Source organism: Temnothorax americanus, unplaced genomic scaffold (assembly GCF_048541705.1).
Source record: "Temnothorax americanus isolate GAGA-0224 unplaced genomic scaffold, ASM4854170v1 Scaffold16, whole genome shotgun sequence".
NCBI classification, from domain to species: domain Eukaryota; kingdom Metazoa; phylum Arthropoda; class Insecta; order Hymenoptera; family Formicidae; genus Temnothorax; species Temnothorax americanus.
In genome coordinates, this window is record NW_027509297.1 from 3,493,892 (window position 1) to 3,512,088 (window position 18,197).

At 31.1% G+C, this 18,197-nt stretch overlaps 1 protein-coding gene across 7 annotated transcripts in view; it reads left to right on the forward strand.

The window, feature by feature from the left end:
• The window catches only part of Mesk2 (misexpression suppressor of KSR 2), a 32,048-nt gene that overhangs the window by 6,431 nt on the left and 7,420 nt on the right, over positions 1-18,197 (forward strand). For 4 of the 7 annotated variants that reach the window (XR_013256351.1, XM_077402698.1, XM_077402701.1 and 1 more), the window contains 4 exons: positions 3,252-3,305; positions 15,296-15,495; positions 15,669-15,789; positions 16,732-17,020. Coding sequence is in view for 6 of the 7 variants with exons in the window: in XM_077402698.1 (XP_077258824.1) it covers positions 3,252-3,305; positions 15,296-15,495; positions 15,669-15,789; positions 16,732-17,020 (664 nt within the window). In the remaining variant the exon portion in view is untranslated. Of the gene's footprint in view, positions 1-3,251; positions 3,306-12,507; positions 12,667-15,295; positions 15,496-15,668; positions 15,790-16,731; positions 17,021-18,197 lie in introns of those variants that run through there. The other 3 variants (XM_077402700.1, XM_077402702.1, XM_077402703.1) reach the window with 2 other exon arrangements.

Below are 18,197 nucleotides of genomic sequence, written 5' to 3' on the forward strand. Positions count from 1 at the left end.
TTTTAAAACAAAAAGTCAAGTATTTCTAGTTTTTTGTAAATAAAATGTATATTTTTTTATATTTTATATAAGCATCTTGAAATAAAAGCTGGTTTGCGAATCTAATATATTTATTTAAACTATTTTTTATTATATATATATATATATATATATATATCTCAACTTTAGTTCAATAAAAGACAAATTATATTAAATGTTACAAAATTGGTTGTTATTTATAAATATAATAAAAAATAAAAATTTAGAACTGGAAACATAATGATTATAAAGCGACTTCCATTAAACAAATTACAGTAATAATCAGTGATTTTTGATTTAATATTTTTCTATAAAAAAATTACGCAAATTGTGGATTGTGTAAAATGTATGAAATTAATTTTCCTTAAAAAAATCACATTGTCTACATTAAAATTGCGTGTGTTGCGACCAGCCTACTTCTATCAAATTATTTTTGTCCGCGAAAAAAAGTGCTGAAATTTTGTAAATTAAAGAAATACATCGTGATACATTTAAGAAGTATTTTAAACAATATACAGAAAATTTTGAGTTATCTAGCTTAAGCTAATGTACAATACAATGAGTACTGAGCTGAAAGACAAAGCGGATGCAATCAGCAACGGAACAGTTAGTGCAGAGTCGTTAAAGAGTTTGTGGGCGATGAGCATTTCGAGGTCGAAGACATCGAGGCATGGTTATAGTGCTTTTATTGTTAGCTACTAAGGCGAACAAGTTTCATGAGATCGATTGTAACATTATCGACGCGGTTTTTAACTTTCGTTGCACGGCTACGGACTAAAAAAAGAATCATTTTATTGTGATTAAACCAACTACTATAGATAGATGTGTAAAAAAGCAATTAAGTGAATTATTGAATTATAGAATTATACGATATATTATATGTACGTTTCACACACACAACAAATATAATATATTATATATATATGCTGTGTGTAATAAAAATAAAAGTGATAAATACGGTACTTTAAATTCTGATATAAGAATAAAGGGAAATCTTGAAATTTCATGAATCTGAAAATGCTCTCACATGACGACCGACGTAGAGATATATGACTCCAACATGTCTTCTACATGTCTTCTACAAATACGCAAAATATGGCTTGCTCGGATCGTTACTCGCGTGAAAAATAAGGTCGTACTATTCCCATTATTTCAGAACGTTGACCTGGAGTTCTTCGAGTTTCTAATTTTTTTTTAATTATTTCTTACTTTTATTTTCAAAATTGTAATTTTTTGTAACATAAACTTATGTATATATATATATATATATATATATATATATATTGTGAAAGTAATTAATATTTAAAATATATATACCTTTATATAATGACTTAATTTTTTTCTTTTAGTATTTTTACATATTTTTCAAAAGTTTTATTCTTTGGTATGTTTATTTTCTATATTATATATAAAATTTAGCATTCGCTTGTTGATCCGAATTAGGATCTGATCCGAAACATGCACTTTACCCTAACGTTTGTTTTTGTTAAACAATTTTTGAAGAAAACATTGTAGATTTATGACAAAAAAATCGCCTTTAGCAACGAAAGCGTCAACCGCGTCGAAAAATAAGCGCGAAAAATATTCTTGCACAAAAACAGAAAATATTATTTGCCAACATGCTACATGCCATGTAGCTATAGCAGCTGCACTTGCAATTTATTCATCTTTAATATTACTAACAACGATCTTTTGTTTTAATAGTGTCTAAAGGGTACTCAATGCATATCTGTCAAAATTAAACATCTTCAAAAGCTAAATAAACACGAAAGCTAAATATAACCCGGAATATGACACTACCCAGAAGGAATTCTGTAATTTTTGCGCGCATGCTATAAATTGCCCGGCAACTTTATTAAATGTCTACTATAATTATATACGATTTGCCTTTCTTAAAGAAGTCAATAATTACGCGAACAGCGCACATTATCGAATAAACATCCCTTCAAATTTCTAAAGAACGCATAAGAAATGTACAGAAGATATTCGTAGAGCTAAAAACTTAATCAAAACGATAAACATATTAATTCAAAGAAATTAAATACTAGAGATGTTGACTTTGTGAAAAGCGTGGTAAATATTTTCTTGTAAAATTATATATATTTATTTGACATAAACCAAATTAAACATGAAGCCAACATCTCGTTTTTACACTTTTAAATTAGTAGATTAGTAAGTACAGACAAACTTCAGGCTGGGATATTAATGGTGCTGGCTGTACTTAGTCAATTCGTGTAAAAGACAAGAGAACCGAAGGTAAGTCACGCTTATGACACCTGAAAAGATCGTTCATTTCCCTCACGCTTCGAGCTTCGCACGCATACACCGATAGCACCTAGCTTTTCTCGCATCCTTTTGCCCACGCGTGACTGCAATCACCGTAATCATCATCGCTTGGCTTTATCGTTGTTACTGTTATTATCACTCTCTCTGTTGCATGCACGCGATCCGTCGTCTTCCTTTGTCCCTGCAACGCTCGAGTTGCGACCGTCCGTATCGCTTCGTGGCGCGCGACGGAAGCGCGTGCGGTTGCGGAACCGGCTTCTCTGTCGGATGAGTCGTCGAATGGCCGAGAACAACTCTCTCTGAATAAATGACAAGTTTGTGATTATTCGAGTCAATTTAAAAATCGAGATTTATAATGTCGTGCAATAATAGAATATATTATATCATGAGAATCGAAAAATAATACAAAATATTATTTATCCACAAGATTAAAATATCTTGTAGATACACACATATATATTAAGTATTTTTAATATTAAAGACATCAGTATATTGAATTATTGTATTAATAGTAAATATGACATTTATCAATCGTATAGCCTTTATATAATTTTGATTTAATTCGAGCGATATGTTTTTAATAATGCCTGAAGTTCAGTCCGACTTCTTAGAGAACTTTATTTATTCAAATACGCATTCGAGCATGAAATTGCCCGACCCGGTTTAATTGGCCATAGAAAATGATAATTCTAAACAGTAATTTTACATTCATGGGCGGTGTGCTAAATGCCGGAAATCATGCTGCCGTAGAACAAAGAGAAGCTGATTCTTAACGACTAGTAAAATGCTGTTAATAACAGCTTGACGCAAGTATGACATTGTTGTTCGCTTATCGTGCTAACAGCTTTTACATTGTTGTAAAATATCTGTGTGTTATAACGGGTGTAGAGGCACGACATGCCGCTAGGGCTAGGCGTGTGTGATTATTCGCCGCCATTTTGTTCTAGGGAGAGAAACAGGATGCCGACAGCAGCTACTGCCGAGGAATCTGCTCTATTGGGGTAAGTTTTGGTGAGAGAGAAAAAAAACTGAGAGACTGCCGCGTTATTTATTCCTTATATTTTTCGACGCGCGTATCGCATTTAATCGTAGCTGCAGTTTATGCTGATGAGTAGATGCGTAGATGCGTAGTAAAGACTGATAGGATAGTAGATAGTTCATATTTACGTGCCGACACATCAATAATGTATAGCTAGCTACACTCTTATATTACTTTGTCCATATTTATCTACTCTGAGTTTGTTTATCTTAGCCGCACAAAATTTAACTTACTTGATGATACGAAAAAAAATGGATAGTAGAAGCGATAAAATTACAGAATCACTGTTATATTACATGCCATCTGAAATGAATGTTTTCGAATTATAACACAATTTCGAAAAAGATACGCGATATAAAAAAAGATATCTAATAGAAACTATAACTTAAATATATATTCCGTGTTTAGTTCTTGCGATCCGAGATCTGACGTCTGATGATAATTATATAAGCAAAAATGCGGTATTTGTAATATGCGTTTCGAAGTATTACGACGGCGCAATATTTTTGTACCGCGCTGGAACACTCATCGCGGAAATTTGTTAGCGTTTTTCAACTGCCATTGACAATATTGACATTGACCCCAATGTGCGCAGCACCGAGTGACCACATCATCTGACTCGCAATTGTATTATTAAAAGCGTTATGTATGCGCCTTTTAGGAGCACAACTGCGCAATAATTTGTACTGATCGTCGGCAAGCATATACGAAGGATATACACGAGATTTACGATTGATTGAGATGAACAAACTTCTAGATTTTACATGGAAATCGTACCGGGGACGTTAAAAGCAACGACACGGTATATTATTCTAAGCTGGCAGGAAACAATGCCGCAGTATAATGTGCGTCGTAGTAGCATATTGTTCTTCTATTATATACGATATTGGTTTAACAGCCTGATTTAATACGACGTCCAGCTTCTATTTAGAGCTGTGACCTATATTGGAGAGGCCTGCCATGGAGTTTAATTATTTAAGGCAGTTTAACGGAAGTTTCTAAACTTACGACGTTTAAGCTATTTAATCGAGCTACTTCATGATTCTTACAAACTCGAGTCGCTGCTGGTGCCACTTCCTGATTTGAATGTAAATGCAAAGTTGGGATTAAATTTTGCTCTCTAGGACTACTAAATTTTGACAAAGTTTTTTTTAAATTATGAATCGTGTATACTCGTTCGATCACAAATTTTTATAGAATTTCAAAAGAAGTTACTTTATTTATGCTAAAACAAGTTTTCTCTTTGTCACGAAATCTGGTTTCTATCTATTTTTATCCTTACTGAAAAAGTTATAAAACTAATGGAGTTAGTGCCCCATCCGTGGGATTATTCATTGTTATTAAATATAAAATATATATTTAACTTTTTAAATTATTGAATAATTGTTTTAGTCCTAGGATATTGTAACATCAGATAGTAAACTTATAATTCTTAACGATTTATCTCATAATAGAAATCAAACAAAATACAGAACAGTCAACAACACGTGAGCTCAATGATAGTACCGCCGCATAATTGCTTCAAGTAATTAACGTAGGCGATACTGAGTTGGTCAATCATAGAACTCAATGAGATATTAAATGTCTTGGCTAACGCATTCCATTATCGGTAATTACACTTCTACATGCCGGCGCATATAGCCAAGTTATTGTTTCATAGTTTTTTTCGTCTAAAACACATATAAGTGACCGATATTTGAATATTAACTTATAAATAAAATAACAGTAACACGTTCTGAGAAAAAGAACCAACATTATAGAAATATTAAACTCAAATATAACTGTCGCATATTATTAATTTAACCATTTTTTTGCTCAAATGTTTTATATTACATTTTTTTCTTTGAATTTGTTTTAACGTACATTTAATTTTGAATAAGTTTCAAATAGTTTAACATATCACACAAAAATTTGTCCATTTTGTATTATTAAAAGATAAGATGACCATAAAACCAACTACAATGGATGACGATGCTATCGATGTTTAAAATTACAAAAAAGTCTTACACGTTAAAAATGTGTTAAACGAACAAATTGGTGGAAGTTTAGTAGCACGTAACATTCCACGTAATAGCCAGCTTAGGAGCTGTCTGAGGTTAACGACGTAATTCCACTCCGTCACTTCTCGTATTAGTCCTCGGGCAAAGACGTTCTACATTTTGGGGGGAAAGGATGAGGCCATACGCCTCTCTGGCAGGTCCTCACACCGAAGTAATTAACGCCAAATTAGGATTAATTAAGAACTATTGAGATTGTTATATGGACGCTCTGTTGTTCAGTGATGTTATGCACGTGGCGTTGCTTCGAGAACAATCATTCTTAAAGGTTTACATCCCATCTATTTTAATACTGTCTCAAGTGCGCAAACAAGACGCTACTAGAAAACAAAATTCCAGTTGCGAGAATACATTCTGTTTAATTTTTACGAATACATTGCAATTGTACGCGAACACGTGAATTTTATTTAAAAAATATATAACTATTTTTTTTAACAAATAGTTATTTAATAGCAATTGAACAGTAAATAGTATGTGTAAATATTCAGTAAAATAATATTTTATAACATAAATTTAATTTTCTAAATTTATTAATCAGAGGAAGATTAAAATTTGACTTTTTAATTAAACTATTTAATTAAAACAATTGTCTGTAAAAGGATCCAATACATATAGCTCTAACAAATCTCATTCGCAATTTTTAAATTACAGATTTTAGTCCATCTTTTTTTAAACTTGTTAATTAAAATATTGCAAGTTTTATTTTTTCTTGTCATGTCAACTTGAATATTTCTATTAACACATTAACGCATATAAATTTAATAAATTTTATAATAATAATATCAAAAATATTTTTGAATGTAATCTCAAATTGCTAAATAATGACTATTAACTCTAACAATATTCACATATAAAATAAGCGCAAGGACTGAGTTCCGAAAGAAAGTACATGCGTTTATACAGAATGTTAAAAATCTTACTTGTAATTCAATCAAATTAATTTTGCACAAGTCTTTCTTTTGCAACCATAGTTTCGCAATTTATAAGCTTCGTCTTATGTATAAGATGAAGCGAGTAAATTTCTCTTTAATAGATCACTGCTTTTTACGTCATAAAGAAAGCGAACATATATCGATTGAGGTGCAATCTGAGTTACTGATAAAATTTTTGTTCATTTAAAAAGAGCTTTTGTTAAGTAATCGTCACATTTTTCGACGTCGATTTTTTTTGCTGAAAATTAATTTTTTCTTGTATCGATCCAACATTTGTGCTATTAATTACAAGACGATGATAAATTATTCTGGTAGGAAGTCGAAACGTAACGATTCAACGTGATGCGACCGCATATGTCATATCATATACGTCAGTGTTTGCTCTACTTTCGCTGGAAATTCACTCAACACAACTTGGCATTGTGCCAATTCCATCTCAATTCTTCGGTACTGACTTTGAAAGAACTTTACATTCTGATAGGGATAACATAACAATTGGTGCATTCGAGTGTTTTGCAAGCTATCATTTTTAATCTCAATCTTTTAATACAAATTATTATTATATACATATATGTATACACATATACATACAGATATATGGAGATGGATACAAATTAAACGGCAGCGTTTTATATATGGATAACTGAAGAAATCAAAGGTAAACAGATTAAATTTTTTACTGCAAATGCTGCATGGAATGAACAATTAACTGTGATTCAGCTGGAGCAATAACACTTAGAAATTAGTTTGAAAACTATTTGTAAAGATATACAGCGATCTAAAGTACTATTGCGAATTGCGACAGACGCAGTTTTGAAAATTAAACGGACTGTTATTAATGATATTTGATTCCTTGCTGGACGGACTGTCCAGCTCAAATAATCAGTGCCTAAAGCACGGTTTTGTTTACAGCGTGTTCTGCATCGTGCTTGTATTTGCGGTAGATAGAGATTTATTTGCTTGCCTTGGCTCACAAGAGATCGGTAGTGGAATAGGAGTAAGTTGATCTTTATCGTGAGGTTTCGTCTTACAACCGGCGCAATAACGATCAAAAAATCTATCTCTGCGCGGCGGTCAATCGATCGATAAAAAGGGTAGCGAGATATCAAATGACGATGTATCTAGTACTATTTCATGACGTGATTCGGCTATATAAGTTGCGGTTGGCTGATTACTTTTAATAGTATCGCAGTCGCGTCGTTATTTGCTATTGATTTCTTAAACACCACGTCGTGATTTGTTTTTAGCTTTGAAAAAATTATGTGTAAAGTTTATTTTAACTGAATATCAAATCATTAAATTTTTATGAAATTTGTTTTAACTGTATCTAAAAGAAGTAGACTTTTAATGGATATAAAAATTTTTTTAATTTTGCAAACAACTACAATATTAAAAAATAGATAGATTGCAGTCACATATTTTTTTAAACGTAATTTTGGCAGCAACTGTACAGAAACAATTTGAATATTTCAAGTGATACGACACACTTTTTTAATAAAAAGAAAAATGAGTATTACGTAATAGGAAGAAAGAAAATAAAATGTGAATAAGCGAGAGTAAAAAGTTAATAATCTGAAATTATATAATGCGATAAAACAACAAATTTACATACTGTTAAAGCAATTTTATATTTTACTTTAAAATTTGTATTCAATTTCGTATTACCAGCAACTTTATATTTACAAAGTTACTGTCTATTCTCTCTCTCTCTCTCTCTCTCTCTCTCTCTCTCTCTCTCTCTCTCTCTCTCTCTCTCTCTCTCTCTCTCTCCTATCAAATTCAAATTTTACGGTTTCCTTTATTACTTCGTGGTTAATTTAAGCGCAACGGATTTTTTATGTTTTGAAGTCGTAAAATGTAAGAACAAAATCCAACGTAGAGAGATATTTCACCGCTCTTTTTCCATTTGGGTGCTTTCAACGAGCCAGTCGAATTCAACGTGAGACATAGAAACCCGAAAGTAGGATTTTAGGTTGATCCAGGATCAGTCAGTCCTTTGTTCTGCAAATTCTATAGATGGTACAACTTTTCAGTTAGAGATATGTTTCTGTTTGTTCGATTTTCTATGACTAAAGTTCATAAAATATGGATTAGTTTAACTAGATTACTGCGGTATTACTAAAATTTTCCCAGCTAATAATTCGTCTTTTTTTTTATAAATTATAAGTATTAATACAGTAGACTATATAATATATAACTCAAATTATTTGTTTATGTATCACTTATCATGAAAGTTACATCTTTTTGTTTAGTACAAGATTTGTCGCAAAACAATTCCTTCTATTTTGTATAACATTTTTTACAAAGAAAGTAGCATCACTTATTCATATAATCGTCGCTATTGTTTGCTGAAATAATTTTTTATTGGAAAAGTTCTAACCACACATACTATTAATATATTGTTAACAAATTATTCATAGATGAAGCTTTTACGCTTTACCGTCATTATGATAGAGTAGGAAGAGAAACATAGTCGGACTTGGCTCTGGCCGGAAACAGTTGAGTGACGTGCCGGAGATACGGAAACCTCTCGCGCACGTAAATTAACCGTGTTTAGAAATTCAAGTATAGCACTGTGATATACCATTGGTGGCGAATCTCTACTGATACCATTGTGCGAGAGGTTGCTACAAGCATTCTCATGCATTATTTTTGTTTCGTATTGTTCTTATATATTATATTTCACGATTGAACGATTTCTCCTCGATAGTGAGATGCACTTTAACGGATCGCATCACCGAGCGCCCACGCAAATAGCAAACAATTTTATTTTGTTTGCTATTATTATTATAGAACATCAAACAAAATTATCCAGCAAACTTTGCTCTAGAAATGAGAAATTGAAGTTTTCTACTTCCACGTTTCACCGAAAGTAAAGAGAGTTCTCATTAATTAAAATAAATTAATTTTACTTAATAACAGAAACTTGAGAGTATCAAAGTTCACAATGAAAATGGCAAGCGCCTTCGTGAACTTTAACATTTAAAGTTAAATTGTCGAAAAATTTTCCTTTGCACCGTTTTATCCGGCGAATATTTTAACAGTCATTGAGATTTAATATTTATCGATTCAATTCAAAGTTTTTTTCAATACGGATTACGTTTTTGCGCTTGAATTATTTATAGACTTTAGAGTAAATAAAACACCTGTGTATTTAAGAAGTTCTTAAATATCGTGAATGGATTAAACTTGCAAATAACTCACTATACTAATAAAAATATAAAAAAAAAAACATTGTTTTATACTAACTAGTCACAGAAGGGCACTTCACATAACATACATGGAAATGTGATAATATATCTCTTTGTCAGCAAAATATGATAAAAGTTGCAGAACACTCACACAGGTACGATAAAGAGCTATGATAAACTTTATGGTGTATGAAACGAAATAGCTCATAAACACTAACATGATTCTTATTGCAACGCAAGTCGAGAGAAAAAGCAATACTAAAAGGAAAAACGGAATTCTTGATTTCAAAAACAAAGAGTGAAATATCAATGTTTAAAACAAATAACATACAACAAAATTTTCTGGTTAATAATAACCGTAATGATTTATTGTGCGCAGAAAATACGAGTATCTCTTTTCCAAGTTGCTATTTGAAATAACGAGAAATACACTTGAACATGTCTACGTTAATAATGCTATTTGTTTAATAAGAACAAAATATAATATTTGCATTTTTTTGCATATTGCACTTCGAGAAGAATACTGTCACAACTGAAAAACAAAAACTCACAATTTTCAGAGAGGAAAAACAAATTTAATTGAATTTCTTTTAATCGTGAAATAACTAACGCAATATAATTGTGACATTTTTGTTATAATTAAATTATACTGTTTCTTGAAGAGGTCTGCTGTAAGTCTTTGTCTATTCACTTATGACACTATTCATCCAGGAAACTATAATATAACCGGTTTAAAAAAATAAAGATATTTCTGCTCCGTGCAGCGGATTTCACATAGGCTTGTGACATTATTATAGTACATAGGTAACGCAGGCATACTTTTTATGGGCTTAACTCAAAATCGAAATTTTTTGAATTATGACAGTATTCTTCTCGGGGTACGATATGACATTTAAAGAAATTAACGTTATCTAAAAATGTTGAGTGTTAAAACGCTGCAATTTTTTTGCTATTAATGTCACATGAAAAAAATAAACGTTTTGCTTCGAAATAATTAGGGAAATATCATGATATTTCCCTTTTAGCTAAAGACTTTATTATTTGCAGTTCTAAAATATTATCATACAAGTTTTGCTAATGTATGATACTATACAATATGTTATCCACTTTTTGCAACATTTATATATAAAGCACAGTAAGTTTTAAAGATAAAGATACATTTTTCATATTTCTTTTAAATTTAAATGGTTCTTCTAAATTATATAATATACACTTTCTGTTATAACTTTATTTTCTTCTTTTCTTTTACAATGTTTATATTTACATTCGATCTTTATAGATTATCTCTATTACGTTTAACACAATACCGATAGACGACCGAGCACGAGACTTTAATTTTATTTGTGAGATAGCTTCTTGATTTTCAAGTGGTGCACCGATTTAACTCGGGCTACGTTAAGAAATACGAGAGAGAGTACATCCAATTCCTCAAATGGAAGAACAAGGTTGTCTTGCAAAACGTGCTGGTTATAAACCCTTGGCGAAATGCGAAGAGCAGTACGTATTTATATATTTAGTTCTTTATTTATGCCAAGACAAAATGTTACTTCATCAGTCACATTTTATATTGTGCGTCCATGCTTATCTCCCTTGTTATATTTCACCAACTCTATTTCGGCAGATTTTGTGATCAGCATTGTGTTCCGTCTCGCCGTCTCGTCTATTTAAATGCTCTTCCAGATATAACAATGTTCTTAATTCCTTTCTGTCAGAGAGTTTAATATAGGAAAGAAATTGGGAGAAAATAATGCTTGGAATTGGATATCATTGAGATCGTGATTCGAGTTCGTGGTTATCTATCTGTATTGCAAAGTAGAGCTTGACATCAATTCTTTTTCTCTACATAGATTTTCCAATTCATATATTTCTATACTGAATTGTGGGACACGCGTCAAATAAAGTAACGTAAGAAGTAAATACAGAAACACAAAAAAACTTTTTATTATGGTAACGGATTACTTATGCATTTCAATTTTTATCGTACTTATAAGGACATTTTTTATCATTATCAATCTTTGATGTGTTATGAATTAAAGAATCTAGTTAATGAGTAAGTTACAGGTTATTGGTGCCAATAAAAGTATCGAAAATTGACCATTTGATTATTTTATTTAATTTTTTCAATCTACCTAAAGAAAAAGAAATTACCAATTTATAGAAACATTTAATTTTTATTATTGTTTCAATAATTTTTTAGGCTTTCAATATATCTTTGTTTTATACTTTAATTATTTCGAAATATTAAATTACGCATTGAGCGTGTCACTTTTTTTTTAACGGAAAATTTGCGCGATTGTTTTGAAGTTTTGAAAACGATTTTATGGAAACTACTATAATGTCATTCATCATCCGGATAATTGGAAATCAATTCAAATCGAGATCACTGTCAATCGAAAGCCTCGAAGTGCTTTGCAATCGATTTCATGATGCATTTATGATGACACGTTCGCTTTTATCGATCACCAATGTCAGTCATTGTGACGCTGTCTGCGAAAAGTGTCGAAAATCCGCACAGGACCAATTTCTTTTACTTTATAACTTCAGGGAAACAAACAAATATCCTTTTATTACCTTTTGCACTGATTAAGTCTTACTTATTAAAAACTGAAATAGACAATTAAAGAAAACAATTTTTTCTCATTTATTTTATTATGTGTTTAAACAATATGTATAATATTAAACAAGAAGTTATGTAAATTATATTTGTCAAATTATAGAATATTTTAATTTTTTATGTGATTGTATATAGATATTAGTAATCCTAAGAAATTATATAAATATTTATGATCATATATGGAAAATTATATTATATGTATATATCAACATTCTTTCGAGACAAATTGTTCTCCTATATTTTTTTTTCGTTCTCATAATGATGCAAATAGATTGCGACTAAATCTTGGCGTTCAGTGCAAACTCACGATGCTAATAATAAATCGCTGCAACGCAGTAGTGACGCAGAAAATAAGTGACCACAGTGTTGATTCAAATACCATCGTGTGAAAATGTGCGCGTGCAATCTATCGTACACACAGCCAACAGCTTAGATAAAGAATTTAATAACGCGAATGTGTTGTGGTGGGTCGTGCGTGTTTGGGTCGGCACGTGGAGAAGCGAGGCGTAAAAAATCTCCTACGCTTCAGGTAAATGATGTAATACGTTACGCCGCATTCGTGCTGATTACATAGAACAAAGGAATTTCGGTTAATAGTCCGGAAACGTGGGAAAACTCGATGAGAAAGCAAGAGAATGGGTCTCTTGCGAGATTGCACGGCAATTCTTTCGATGACATTCCTTTAAAAAAAAATCATTTATGCATCTTGCTAACGTACCTACGTACGCGCGCATGACCGTGCTAAAAGGTCAAACGAGGTTCCTGACATTTTACATCCGTTTCTGCTGAAATTGGGTCGGCGTCATGAATCCTCCGGGATACCGAAGTAGGTCTTTCGAGCATTAAACGAATCCAGGACTAATTGGACGTCGATGTAATTCCTCGGACGATTAAAGTGCTTGCCGCTATTATATGTTTAGATTAACATGGGGATATTGCTTATCTCGAACTGACCATAAATGCGTTTACGAGCGAAGCTCGTGCGAACTTTAAGTTGATATGGAACTGCTAATAGATCACTGGAGGATCCATTAGAGGATATCTGTTGTCTGCCTTGGACATTGCACAACATTACGTGTAATTTATATTTACCGACTATATGGCGATTATTAATATATCATCGTAACTTATAAAAAACATAAATTATATTAAAATGTTTGCTATACCAAATTACTTGTTCTGTCAAATAATAAAACAACATAATAAAAACAGTATAAATTTTTTATTTCTGGGTAATGAGAGATTAAGCAATTATTTTTTTATTATGCTTTATCAAACAATATTTGAAAAGATCAGAGCAAAAATGTATGGAAGGTACAGAAGAAAAATGATCAAAGTCCACTTTTTGTCGAAGTCGATCTGATCTTATGACATTTTCAAAGAACTTTCATCATTCTTATCTGATCAAGAGCAGTTACAATTTATTGGAAATAAGGTCGAAAGATATACCGTGCTGGGGAAAAACGATCATAGTCCACGCATTTGAGGGGAAGAACCAAGTCCAACATACAATGTAAACACATACTATGACTCCATTCCAATATTTATACTGTCGGCAACTGTCAGTACTGAAAACCTATAACATACGTGACGTAAAATATAGATTTTCAGTACTGACGATTAATATTGGAACGCAGCCTAAATAAACACTATGCATTATGCTATACTTTTTTCAATAGCTTCCTAAGACATCAGATGGCTTGAAACTTAAAATTGCGTTTTTCTCGAAATTACTCCGGATGGACATTGATCATTTTTACTGTGTACCCTTCATATATTATACGTATATATAACAATTAAAAATATATGTTACATATACACAGAAAAAAAGAATATTCTTGAAAATATCTTTAGCTTAACGTGAAAATCTTGAAATAAAATTATATTGTGTTGAACGAAAAAAACTTATGCTTGAATGAACAGTTTATCTAAGAAAAGAAGTTAAGATAAAGAAGTTGGAATTCTTATAAGAGGATAATATATATTCTTGCATACATATATATAGATATGAGTATATAAATTTTTTATTTGACGATTTTTTTCTTCCATGCATGAGACAAATCTTTCGTTTGGACTAAAAGATATAATATCACTATAGGTATAGATTAGGTATAGATTAGCTGATAATTATTATCTATACTAACTACTATAATATAGTTGTTATACGCCACTACAGTATTCGTCAAGGTATTCACACAAGCGCGTAAAATTATTTAATACATAACTTAAATGTTAATATTTTAAATTTTGTTTTTTAAAGCTCTTTATTTCAATCCACTGTTACTGCCAATTTGAAAATAAATTATGTAGTGAGATGGTTTTAATTTGCGTTTAAATCTTAGATCGAGATTTATTATTTAATTCGGCTTGCCAGCCGAACAAAAGCATTTCCATTAATTCTGAGCGCTAAATCAGAAATAATTAACTAGAATCCAGTAAACTGAATTGCCATGATGATCTACAGTACGATCAAAGTATATATGTGCGCTCCGTGATAAAACGGAACTTTAGACTAAAAGCATCTTCGTAAGTTCTCTCTAACTTTACTTCGACCGACTGGGCGTGGCAAATAAATCGATACTACAAAAAAAGTCGCTCAACATCTACACTAATAGACAATTTTGCGTATTGCGCAAAAAATATCTTACATAATATTTCGCGAGATAACTCATTTTCAAGAATGTACACTTGACGTAATGCAAGCTGCAACAATCAAGCGTTTACAGTGAAATGAAAAATTAGCAAACTTCTCATACAAACTCTTCATATATTCTATTTTTATATAATCTATTTCAAAATTCATTATTTCATTTTTTATAATCTGTTTATTATTTATTTATTAAGTAATTAATCACCAGCCAAATAATCACTTACAGTATTAAATTTTTGTAAGGGAAAATTATAACTGTTTCTAAACACTTGAAGTCAAGAAAATAGATAGGAAAATTGCTACTCGTCCACTCTATTTATGTTTCACTGATAAATATCTCGTAAATACAACGTTCAAAAAGAAAAGTATTCAAAGAAAAAAAGATTGTTTTCAGCGAAACGCGAGTCGTAATATGTATTATTTTATACGTTTATTAAAATTATGTGATTTAATGATTTAAGAGAGAAAATTTTATCTCTTTAATTAATTGTCGTATTTTCATGCGCAGCACGATGCCTTCCGATAGCATGGATGACATCGAGCTAAAAAACATTCAGTTGCAATTTCCGGCACTGAGATATCTCTCCAGAGATGACAGTTCTGTACGGGAAGAAAGAGTGGAGACCGACAAAGGAAGTTTGCTGGTAGCGGTGCAAGGAAATCGAGCGAAACCAGCTATTCTTACTTATCACGATCTAGGCCTTAACTGTAAGTAATTTAAAACTCAGGCGTTTAAATTGATATAGAATTATATAATATTTTAATCCTATTTACTCGTGTTATGAATACTTTTTAATTGTGTATTATTACGACAATGTTTTAAAAATATGTAATATATATTATATAATATATGGTTTTTGATATAAAGATTATTCTTATAGACATCTCGAGCTTCCAGGCGTTCTTTAATTACATCGATATGCGTGTTCTACTCGAAAACTTCTGCGTATACCATGTAAACGCACCCGGACAAGAAGAAGGTGCACCGACATTACCTGAAGAGTGAGTCAATTTTTTAAAATAACGATCGAATAGAAGAAAAATATAATTATTACTTTATTTTTAAATTAAAACAGTTCCTTTTTTATCATATTAAAATCTATTAAAATATTAGTTTTTTTTACCGTACTAAAGTCTGTTAATTAATTAATAATTAATGAATTTAATAATAAATGTTTCTGAGACTAAGCTTCGAGCATTTTTATATTATACATATATATATGCGTACATTGTTTTAGAACATGTCAACTCAATTAGCGCAAATCAATGACCTAATTAATTTCTCAATCAATCTCATTTATTACTCTATATCCCGATAACAGCTTGTTTATGTTCTTATAAATCCGCAAAGTTTTACGATTCAATTAAAACTACTTTCTTATTGCTTTATATGCATATTTGTCGTATGAATGTTCATACTTTATCGAAATATCACTGCCTATGCACTTGTACGGATTCAAACTTATCGATTGTTACATAATTCTTCTTTTCACTACACTGTCAAATGTATCATTTTAAATGAAGCCAAGATACAATCGGTAAAATTGAAATACGCACTAGGTTATTATAAATAGCGATTTAAATTATTAGAAATAAATAGAATAATTCGGTAATATTAGTTCAAGGTCTTGTAATAAACTTAACGTTCGATTAAGAAATTATTTTTAAATTAGCATTAATTTTAGATTTTAAGTATCAAGGCCTATCTCAAAGACACTTTCTGACACTTTAGTTGAGTACCACTTTATAAAATAATTTAAACCGCAATGCAGATTTGCATGCAGAGGTTCTGTCAATTAGTCTTGTTCGCGTGCCAAATTTACCAAAGGCCGTATAAACTTTAAATATTGATATATCGGTTTTCAATTCTCTTACTGTTTATAGTCATATAATATTTACTTGTCTCATAAAACGACGATAACTATAATTGATAATATGTTTCAGTTTTACTTATCCGTCCATGGAAGAACTGGCCGAACAGCTGCTCTTCGTTCTTGGCCATTTTGGCATAAAATCTGTAATCGGTTTCGGAGTCGGGGCTGGTGCCAATATACTGGCAAGATTTGCGCTCGCTCACCCGGAGAAAGTAAATGCACTGTGCCTGATAAACTGCGTGTCCACGCAGGCAGGATGGATCGAGTGGGGTTATCAAAAGTTGAATGTACGCCACCTGAGATCGCAAGGCATGACCCAGGGCGTTCTCGACTATTTGATGTGGCATCATTTTGGCAGGGTGAGTCCACATTTTTTAAATTTAAATTTTTAATGAGATTATATGACTCGTCATATAACAGACATGTACTATCTTAAGCGTAAAAATTTTTAAATGTTCCAAAAAAGATTTCGCACGGTTGTTATAATAAATGAGAAAATTAACAAAGCAAGTACATAATTTTTTTTACCAAGTTAATTAGAATTTAATTAGAATTTGCTGTTGAGGATATTTAACGCATTATCATTAAATAATTATATTTAAATCCGTAATTGCGGTGTGTTTCTGTGATATTTTTATATAGCTAAAATGAAATTGTTAGTATAAATACGAAATTTTATATATATATATATATATATATATATATATATATATATATATATAATTATGTTAAATATATTCTTTTATTATATCCGGAATATAGTGAGTAATTAAATTATTTGATAATGTAAACACATATCTCTCGTCTCTCATCTAATGTCTCTTATGGGAGGTAATCATATTCCGAGCTAGATTATCTCACTAGGTATACTCTATGAAGCTAATAAACTAGCGGGCTTTTATGAGGCGCAAAATAATGTCAACCGAGTTAGCGCTCAGGCGCGAACGCAAGATGAATTATCGACGACAGAGCTTAAGCTTTCAAAGGTTCGTTAGAACATCTCCATGGAAACTGTGGATTACACTGACAGTTTGCTTTGTTATACAACGTAAAGATTACTGCGTTCAAAGGCGAACTCTAACCTTTGGAGAAAGTAGTATAAAAGTAACAGCAAATATCGATCTTTTGAGAAGATAATGTTCATAATTTACGTAGTAAAAAAATCATCCATGCTTGAGAGAATTTTTCGATAATTTTATAAATAAGAAAGATAATAATTAAGTTAATTGTAAAATTGCTGATATTATTGATATCAATCCGCAGAAATAAAACGCGCTTTACATTAAACATGTAATGTCACACGAGCTAATTATTTTATAATATGCATGTCGTTTTCAACGTACATTGTTATAAAAAAAATTAAAAAAAAATGACGTGTAAGGTGATGCATGAGATTAAAAGTTGATTGAAGATTAATGAGAAAACATACACACTCATGCACACACATGTGCTGATGGTACTTAGGTCGTTATCAAATTTCCAATGTTATTCAGAAAAACGGAGAAACATAATTTTCAAATAAAGCTGACATTATTC